The sequence below is a fragment of the Macaca mulatta genome, chromosome 14 (assembly GCF_049350105.2).
Source record: "Macaca mulatta isolate MMU2019108-1 chromosome 14, T2T-MMU8v2.0, whole genome shotgun sequence".
In the NCBI taxonomy this organism is placed as follows: domain Eukaryota; kingdom Metazoa; phylum Chordata; class Mammalia; order Primates; family Cercopithecidae; genus Macaca; species Macaca mulatta.
The window spans coordinates 112,841,732-112,851,648 of record NC_133419.1 but is presented as its reverse complement, the minus strand read 5'-3'; the positions used below and the strand labels follow the sequence as shown (position 1 = coordinate 112,851,648).

The window sequence follows — 9,917 nt, the reverse complement described above, 5'->3', positions numbered from 1 at the left end:
ACTCTTAGACCAGACTAAATACACATAGAATATAATCTGAATTCCAAAGGCTGGTACTCACAGAACACCATAATCTGGACATAGTTCTTATTCCTACTTAAATACTAAATCTTATACTCTATTTATACCAAACTACTTATACTTGGTATATTTCTGCCTATTACATGTAAGTCCTTTTTATTTTCCAGTACTTTGTGTCTGATTTACCTAACTGCTAAGCTACCCAGAAGGAAATTTAAACACACAATTTTGTAATCATGCTGTGGATGCAACAGACACCAAATTCTAATGAATAAAACTACTGATAGCTAACTTATAAAAGCGGAGAAGACATTTTTATTATACAACATTTTATTTTAAAAAAAATTATCTTCATAGAATACATTTTCACATTAGAGATTCCCATTGTGCGAAAATAACAATTTATTACTTAAGAGTTTTATATTTGTTTTAGAACAAGTAGAACACATTTGAGAATTAAATCTCATTTTAGAATTGGAAATATTTTGATACATCTACAAGAGGAAACTTGCCCTAAAATGGAACTCCTCTATATTCAGAAGCACTCCAAGCATTTCTTCCTAGGATTTAGAAATTTATAATGTGAGATGTCAGCATTTCCTAATTTTAAGATTTCCCTAGTATACGTAACCATCAGTAGGTGGTATCTACTGACTAGAGAGGGAAGTTTTCAAAAATTAAACACTGTCTAATTTTCTGCAAAGTTTTTATTCATGAATTAAGAGTATTTCCCTTTGTCCATTATTGCCAGGGCAAATATGGAAGTTTGATCATATACTAATAGTAATAAAGCTGGATTATCTTCAAGAGATTGATAAATTAAAAGGCAAAAGCTCATATATCATGTTTAGTTATACTGTGAGTCTTATGAGAAGCTGGGAGGCAACCCCATTAACTCACCAGAATACAGAACTCAGTGTCACAATTTCTTAGACACAATTCCTTAAACCTTTTCCTCAAAGATTAAATTCTGAAAATAATCTTAAGATTAAGATTATTAAGAGAAAAAGGCTGTCCACAAATGGACTTATCTGTTATTTCTTCCTTATTGTGAGCTGAATGGCATGACAAAGCAGAGGCAAAGAGGCATACATCAATTCTTCAAAGTATGAAGTCAAAAAGGTCAGAGCTTCCACAGCATGGCAACAGCTTTGCAGATGCCCACGTCGTGATAGTTGAAATAGCAAAGCCCAGCAAAGGTTAAAGCTGAAAGTGCCAAAAGCCCTGCCTTGGCAGCTTTCTGCGAGGCATCCCCATGAACATAGTCAGTAACAACTTGTCCAAGGCCCCTAAAGAAAAAGAAAAAAATCGTAACATCAATGAAAAATCACAGTGAAATTAGGAGACTACACAGATAACTTGGCTGCAAAAAAACAATCTGTCAAGTTCAAATGCAACGTCTCCATTTGCCACTCCACTGTCACTGCCATCCATCTGCCACTCCAGTGCACTGTTTGCTTCTTTAGGGGATTCTGTATAGCCTTTTGTGTGTGTATGTCAGTAAGTCTATTTCTAGTGAATCTTTTTTTTAGAGACAAAGTCTTACTCTGTTGCCCATGCTAGAGTGCAGTGGCCTGATCATAGCTCACTACAGCCTCGAACTCCTGAGCTCAAGTGATCCTCCCGCCTCAGCCTGCCAAGTAGCTGGGACTCCATGCCCGGCTAATTGTTATTTATTTATTTATTTATTTTTTGAGACAGAGTTTCACTCTGTCGCCCAGGCTGGAGTGCAGTGGCACGATCTTGGCTCACAGCAACCTCTGCCTCCCGGGTTCAAGCGATTCTCCTGCCTCAGCCTCCCAAGTAGCTGGGACTACAGGCACCCACCACCACGCCCAGCTAATTTTTGTATTTTTAGTAGAGACAGGGTTTCACCATATTGGCCAGGCTGGTCTGGAACTCCTGACCTTGTGATTCCCCCGCCTCAGCCTCCCAAAGTGTTGGGATTACAGGCATGAGCCACCACTCCTGGTCTGTTTTTTCTTTCTTTAGAGATGCGGTCTTACTATGATGCCCAGGCTGGTCTTGAACTCTTGGCTGCAAGTGATCCTCTCACCTCAATAACTAAAAATAACTAAAACCCTACAGTATTTTTAATTAATTCAAAAAGAATTTATTAAGTAGATATTATGTGCCAGAATCTGTCATAAATGTTGGGAGTATAGTAAGTGAGATAGCATCCCTGCCTTTATGGAATTTGCTAGTGAAAGAGAAGGAAAAAATAAACATATATATGCTATGAAGAAACACTTTAGAAAGGAAGGCATGAATGAGAACACCCAAACAAAAGTGGCATCTCTAATGAATAGTAAGATTTGTGTGGCTGGAGCACACGGGTGAAGCAGAGATCAGAGGAAGGCAGAGGCCAGTTGCATAGGGTCTTGAAGGTCATGATAAGGAATCTGAATTTTATATGAAATATAATAGGAAACCACTGATATGTTTTAAGCAAGGAGTGACGTAGGTAAGGAGTGACCTAATTTTACCATTTCTGTAACAGTTTTATTGAAATCTAAGTCAAATGCCATAAAAAATTCACCCTTTTTAGTATACAATCCAGTGGTTTTTTAGTATATTGAGTTGTGCAATCATCATTATTTAATTTCAGAACATTCTCATTACCCCAAAAAGAAACCCTCTACCTATTAGCCCACTGCCCAACTACAAATTTACTTTCTGTCTCTATGGATTTGCCTATTCTGGACATTTCATGTAAAAGAACCCATACACGGCTGGGCGTGGTGGCTCACACCTGTAATCCCAGCACTTTGGGAGGGTGAGGCAGGCGGATCACCTGAGGTTGGGAGTTCGAGACCAGCATGACCAACAAGGAGAAACCCTGTCTCTACAAAAAAATACGAAATTAGCCGGGCGTGGTGGCGCATGCCTGTAACCCCAGCTACCTGGGAGGCTGAGGCAGAAGAATCACTTAAACCTGAGAGGCAGAGGTTGCGGTGAACCGAGACTGCAGGTTCGTGCCAAGCCAAGATCACACCATTGCACTCCAGCCTGAATGATAAGAGGAAAACTCCATCTCAAAAAAAAAAAAAAAAAGAAAAAGCCATACAATATATGGCCTTTGTGTCAACTTAGCATAATATTTTCAATGTTCATCCATGTCATAGCATTTATCAATACATCATTCCTTTGTATGGCTGAATAATATTCTATTGTATGAATACACCATATTTTGTTTAGCTATTCATCCACTAACAGACATTTGGATTGTTTCCACTCTTTGGCTATTATAAATAATGCTGCTCTGAACATTCCTATACAAGTTCTTTGTGTGGACACGTTTTCAATTCTCTTGGGTATACACCTAAAAGTAGATTGCCAAGTCTATGGTAACTCTAAGGTTAACTTTGTGTTGTAACTGCCAGAATGTTTTCCAAAGTGACTGAAACGTTTTATATTCCCAACAGAACCATGAGGGTTCCAATTTTCCAAGTCCTCAGCACCACTTACAACTGTCCATCTTTTATTACAGCCATACTAATGGGGTGTGAGGTGGTATCTCATTGTGGTTTTGATTTGCATTTCTCTAATGACAAATGATGCTGAGCAATTTCTCATGTGCTTATTGGCCATCTGTATATCTACTTTGGAGGAATATAATTTTACGTTTTAAAAGGTCACTATTGCTGTAGTATGATGAATAAACAGTGTGGGTGGGGGACCAGAGTAACAGGTGAACAGGAAACTAGTTAGAAGGCAACTGAAGTAGCCTAGGTGAGACTGTTGGCTTAACCTAGGCTGGTGACAGGGTGTAAAGTGACAATTCAGACTATTTTTTTTTTTGTAATAATGTCTATTTTCTTTTTTTTTTCCCTTTTACTTTAAGTTCTTGGATACATGTGCTGAACGTGCAGGTTTGTTACACAGGTACACATGTGCCATGGTGGTTTGCTGCACCTATCAACGTGTCATCTAGGTTTTAAGCTCTGCATGCAATAGGTATTTATCCTAATGCTCTCCATCCCCTTCCCCCGCACCCTGATTCAGAGTTTTGTTTTTTTGTTTTTTTGAGACAGAGTCTCACTCTGTTGCCCAGGCTGGAATGCAGTGGCGCAATTTCGGCTCACTGCAACCTCCGCCTCCTGGGTTCCAGTGATTCTTCTGCCTCAGTCTCCCGAGTAGCTGGGACTACAAGGCAGGTGCCACCACGCCCAGCTTAATTTTTGTATTATTAGTAGAGACAGGGTTTCACCATACTGGCCAGGCTGGTCTCGAATTCCTGACCTCGTGTGATCCACCCGCCTTGGCCTCCCAAAGTGCCAGGATTACAGGCATGAGCCACCGCACCTGGCCGATTCAGACTATTTTTTAAAGAAAGAACAGAACTTAGGGAATAGATGTGGGGTAAGAACAAAAAGAAGTATGTAGAATGACTCCTAAGAATTTTAGCTTGAGCATAGCTTTAACTGAGAAGGGGGCTTTAAAGGAGAAATCAAGGGAGATTTGGGGGAAAAAAAGAGTGATTTGGCCAATGTTAGATCTGGGATAACTATCAGACATCCAAGTGGATGTCAATTAGACAATGAGATAAATAAGTCTGCAGCTCAGAAAAACAGGTCAGATCTGAGCTCACCTAGAAAGAGGGTACAGATGGAGAAATTAAGAAGGCCATGACTCAGCCCTGAAGATTTTGTCATCTCGAGGTCAGACGAGGAGAAGGATCTGGCAGAGGAGACTTCTATGCATCTGGAAAGCCAAAGAAAAGTGACTTACGGGGAGAATTAATTGAGTTGAAGGCTGCTGAGACTTCAAGCAAGTGGAGGACAGAGAATAGACAACCGGATTTGGAAAGATGAAGGCCTTCAGTGCCCTTGGTAAGAATAACCTATGTTACATAGTTGGGATAAGACCCTAATTAATACAGGTTAAAAGAGACTCAGTGTTGAGGAGGTGGAGCACAATTATAGACAGCTCCTTCAAGATGGATCACATGTTAGAGAAATATTACTTACTATACTTGTGATCTAATATTTCATATGCAACTGGCATCTTTTATTTGGAAAGGTCTATGTGGTTAAAAAACAACATCAACAACAAATTCTCCTAACTAGTCCTACAAAACTAGATAATTAAAACCCCTTTAGGCTGCGCACAGCAGTTCATGCCTATAATCCCAGCACTTTGGGAAGTCAAGGTGGGAGGATCACTTGAGGTCAGGAGTCCAAGACCAGTCTGGCCAACATGGTGAAACCGTCTCGACCAAAAATACAAAACCGAGCTAGGTGTGTTGGTACGTGCCTGTAATCCCAGCTACTTGGGAGGCTGAGGCATGAGAATTGCTTGAACCCAGGAGGCAGAGGTTGCAGTGAGCCAAGATCGCACCACTGCACTCCAGCCTGGGTGAGTGTGAGACTCTGTCTCAAAAAAAAAAAAAAAAAAAAAAAAAAAAAACCTTTAACACTAGCTAGAAAATGATTCTAGGCCTGGCGCAGTGGCTCAAGCCTGTAATCCCAGCACTTTGGAAGGCCAAGATGGGCGGATCACGAGGTCAGGAGATCGAGACCATCCTGGCTAACACGGTGAAACCCCGTCTCTACTAAAAAAATACAAAAAACTAGCTAGGCGAGGTGGCAGGCGCCTGTAGTCCCAGCTACTTGGGAGGCTGAGGCAGGAGAATGGCGTAAACCCAGGAGGCAGAGCTTGCAGTGAGCTGAGATCCGGCCACTGCACTCCAGCCTGGGCAACAGAGCAAGACTCCGTCTCAAAAAAAAAAAAAAAAAAGAAAATGATTCTGACAAGTCACTTAACCTCCCTGGGTCTTAGTTGCCACATTTGTAAAATAAAAGAGTTGGTTAAGACACTCTCCAAAGTACTTCCAGTACTTTCAACAATCTGAAAGCGCCTCCATACTCCCCACAATGACAACATATTGTTCCTGCAAAACTTAAAAAGAACAACTCAAGGAACCCAACCTTGAGTTGTTTACCCTCATTTTAGAAGGTTCAATAACACAAAAAGTCATACAAACTATACCAGATAAAATAAACAAAAGCTGGGCCAGACGTGGTGGCTCACACCTGTAATCTCAACACTTTAGGAGGCTGAAGCAGGTGGATTACTTGAGGTCAGGAATTCAAGACGAGCCTGGCCAACATGGCAAAACCCCATTTCTACTAAAAATACAAAAATTAGCTGGGTGTGGTAGTGTGTGCCTGTAATCCCAGCTATTCAGGAGGCTGTGGCAGGAGAATCACTTGAACCAGGAGGAAGAGGTTGCAGTAAGCCGAGATCATGCCACTGCACTGCAGCCTGGATGACAAAGGGAGACCCTGTCTCAAAAATAAATAAATAAATAGGCTGGGCTCGGTGGCTCATGCCTGTAATCCAAGCACTTTGGGAGGACGAGGCAGGTAGATCACCTGAGGTCAGGCGTTCCAGACCAGCCTGGCCAACATGGCGAAACCCCATCTCTACTAAAAATACAAAAAAATTAGCTGGGTCTGGTGGCACGCGCCTGTAATCCCAGCTACTTGGGAGGCTGAGGCAGGGAGAATCGCTTGAACCTGGGAGACGGAGGTTGTGGTGAGCCGAGATCATGCCACTGCACTCCAGCCTGGGTGACAGAGCGAGACTTTGTCTCAAAAATAAATAAATAAATAAACAAACAGACGCTGTATACTCATTCATTCAGCAAGTATTTACTGAGTGCTATATGTCAGGTACCAGACAGTAGTTCTGTGTTCTAGAGGCACAACAGCAAACACACACAGTAAAAACAACAAAATAACCCACCCACATGTATCTTTTTTTTTAAGAGGCAAGAATAAACTATACTATTTAGGGACATACATTTGGGTGATAAAACAAAATGCAAAGAAGCAATTACTATACAAAATAATAAACAGATGATGTAGTATATTAGAAGGTAGTAAGTGCTATTGAGAAAAATAAAACAAGCAAGAGAGATAAGGAATGGTAGGACAGAAACTGCAATTTTGAATAAGTGGTTAGGGAAGGCTTTGTTGAGAGAATGACATTCAGGACCTGAAGGAGATGAAGGAACAAGCCAAGTGTATAGCTAGAAAAAGAGTTTCAGGCAGAAGCAGTAAGAGAAGCCCTGAGACCTAGAATGTCCCTGGCATGTTCAAGGAATCTCAAGGAAGCCCGTGTGAATGAGAGAGAGAGCGCAGCTAAAACTGAGGGAAGAAACAGGGAGGTTCAATCATGTAGAGTCCGCAGACAACTCTAAGAATTCTGACTTTGAATAACATGAACAGAAAAAATAGGGTTTTGAGAAGAGGAATGTCTTATTCTGACTTAACATTTTAACAGGATCACTGGGTCTGCTGTGTTGGGAATGGACACAAATGGGGACCAGTTAGGAGACTAGTACTAGAGTCAAGGATAATGACCAAGTTTGAAGCTTACCAGGTTTAGACTTGAACAAACAGAAAACTGGAAATGCCATTAATTCAGATGGACAAGAGTGCAGGAGGAACAGATTAGGGGAGATCAGAAACTCAGTTTGACAAGCTACATTCAAAATGTTATTAGATATGGAAATCGAATTGAAAGACATTAAATAGGCAGGTGGATATATAAATCTAGGCATATACATATTTTATATATATTTTAAAGTTTTCAACAAATTTAGAGCATTTCAATTAACTTCTCTCTCATATATAATACATAAGACAAGCTCACAGCAAACAAACTGAGCAGACAACTATACTTGGAATTGCTATACTTGCCAGTGACCATGAAGAGTGAGGGCTGCAGCCAGGGAATAGTCCATCGCAGAGCAAGGATTCAAATAAGCAGCCGGAAGCAGACCCAGGAGCAAAACACTGACAACCCTCTCGCTAGTCCAGTGGAGAGACGCAGCCTTGGAACCAGCTACAGAAAGGACCAGATTCATAAAAGTCGATGTGAGAAACACATCTTTCATGTTCAACATATGCCACACAGTAACCCAAACTGACAGACCGTATACATATAGGATATAACTCTGAGTACAAAGGAAGTAAAATATTAAAATAGTAGTTAAGAGAGAAGCTATCTTTGTTTTTTGAAGTCTTTATCTCTGTTTTTTGAAGTATTTTAGCAAAAGGGTATCACAATGCCTACATATTGATTAGAAGACAGATCCAAGAAGATGGATAAAATACAGAATTGCTCTATTGCTACAGAATTAAGGCCGTCTTGGTTCAGTGAAGTGAACAAATTACCTTATGAATGTAAGTTAGTGGGCCGGGAGTGGGTGGCTCACAACTGCAATCCCAGCACTTTGGGAGGCCGAGGTGGGCAGATCACCTGAGGTCAGGAGTTTGAGGAAGTCAGGAGTTTGAGACCAGCCGGGCCAACATGGTGAAACCCATCTCTACTAAAAGTACAAAACTTAGCTGGGCGTGGTGGTGGGCACCTGTAATCCCAGCTACTCGGGACGCAGCGGCAGAAGAATCGCTTGAACTCAGAAGGCGGAGGTTGCAGTGAGCCAAGATCATGCCACTGCACTCCAGCCTGCACAACACAGCGAGACTCTGTCTCAAAAAAAAAAAGAAAAAAATTTTAAAGACTTAGGCTAGAAGGTCTTCTATGATTATAAATGGCATCATTCAACCATAATGGCACTAGTCTGCCCAAAGGTGTAAACTAGGTCTTCATTTGACAGAGTTGGACACAAGAGTCCCCCTTACAGGTAGGAAGTCCTGCTCAAGGCATGACAATTAGTGAAGGTAAAGATGGCTAGAGCCCAGAAAGCAGTAGCAATGGAGAGAACATACAATGGTGCCTGGGTGACAAGTGAATGTGCTGCACTCCACGCCATTCTGGGATAGGTCGGTCCTGAAGAAATGCTGAGATATGAGCAGGTCTGACCACTGGGGTTCGCAGCAACAGAGCTGAGGAAAGAGTAGGATGCTCATAAGAACGCCTCCTTTAACAGGACTGAAAACTTTCTAAAGGACCATATGTAAGCTACTTAACCCTAAATAGGGAATAACATCTCATCTGTAAAATGATGATAGCATCTATTTCACTGGGGTTACTCTGAAGTTAAGACTAGGGAACATCTGCATGTTCCCTACTTTATTTAATGACACCTCAGGCATTCTTTAACCTAACTCAGTAATCTGGAAGTCATGAGAGACGTTTCCCCTAAATTCAATCGCCAAATCCTATTGGCATATCTCTTTAACATTTCTTGAAACAATCTTCTTTTCTTTGTGCTACTTTCCTAGTTCAGGACCCCATCTTGCCTGGACTACTACGACAGTGTTTTCCTCATCAGAGTGAAAGTTCTTTGAGGGCGGGAACTACGTTTTCCTTTACATTTGTATCCTAGCATTACTACAGTGCCTGCGGTAGAACAAATACCCAGGTTAAATGATTTTCGAACTGATCCCCTCGTCCACTCCCACACCCAAACATAACAACTCCAGAAGAAACGGGCAAGCGCCTAACCCTCTTTCCCGATTCAGGGTGGGAGCCAGTGGGGAGCATTCTAGGGACAGTAAACGGGGAGAAAACAGAACTCCTATGTGGATTAGCCTCATCAGGACTGCAACTTCCAGAGCGAGCGCTCTTCCTGATTATTCCGTCAACTCAGCTCACAGCAAGTAACTATAGTGGTCATTGCTGTGATTTCGGGATTTTCTTCTCCTCAAGAGACCTCCCACCCGGCAGATGAGTCCTCACTTTCATCCCCTTCCCTGGCTGGAGGCTGTGCTAAGCACCTCAGGGTGCGAAGACCCCTCACCTCGGCCTCCTTGGGCACCGCAAAGGGCACTCAGCCTCCAGACAACCGCCATCTCGTTCCTGAGGGCTCAAGGTCATCCACCAACCCGGAAGCACTTAGGCGACAATTCCCACCCACGATGACGAAAGAAAACAGGGAGGAGGAAAATGCTGAGAGAACCGGAAGTCGATAGGCGGGGCAC

At 42.0% G+C, this 9,917-nt stretch overlaps 1 protein-coding gene across 3 annotated transcripts; it reads right to left on the bottom strand.

Moving 5' to 3' along the window:
• Positions 1-316: 316 nt before the first annotated feature.
• Positions 317-9,815, bottom strand: SDHD (succinate dehydrogenase complex subunit D). Of its 3 annotated transcripts, XM_015115689.3 has the most exons (4): positions 9,737-9,815; positions 8,763-8,879; positions 7,731-7,875; positions 317-1,310 (listed from the first exon to the last, which is right to left on the bottom strand). In XM_015115689.3, exons 1-4 carry the CDS (start codon positions 9,786-9,788, stop codon positions 1,145-1,147), a joined length of 480 nt encoding a protein of 159 aa, XP_014971175.2. In that variant the 5' UTR covers positions 9,789-9,815; the 3' UTR covers positions 317-1,144. The 3 variants fall into 3 exon arrangements, with proteins under 3 accessions (XP_014971175.2, XP_014971177.2, XP_077820414.1); XM_015115691.3 differs by lacking the exon at positions 7,731-7,875; XM_077964288.1 differs by lacking the exon at positions 8,763-8,879.
• Positions 9,816-9,917: the final 102 nt, after the last annotated feature.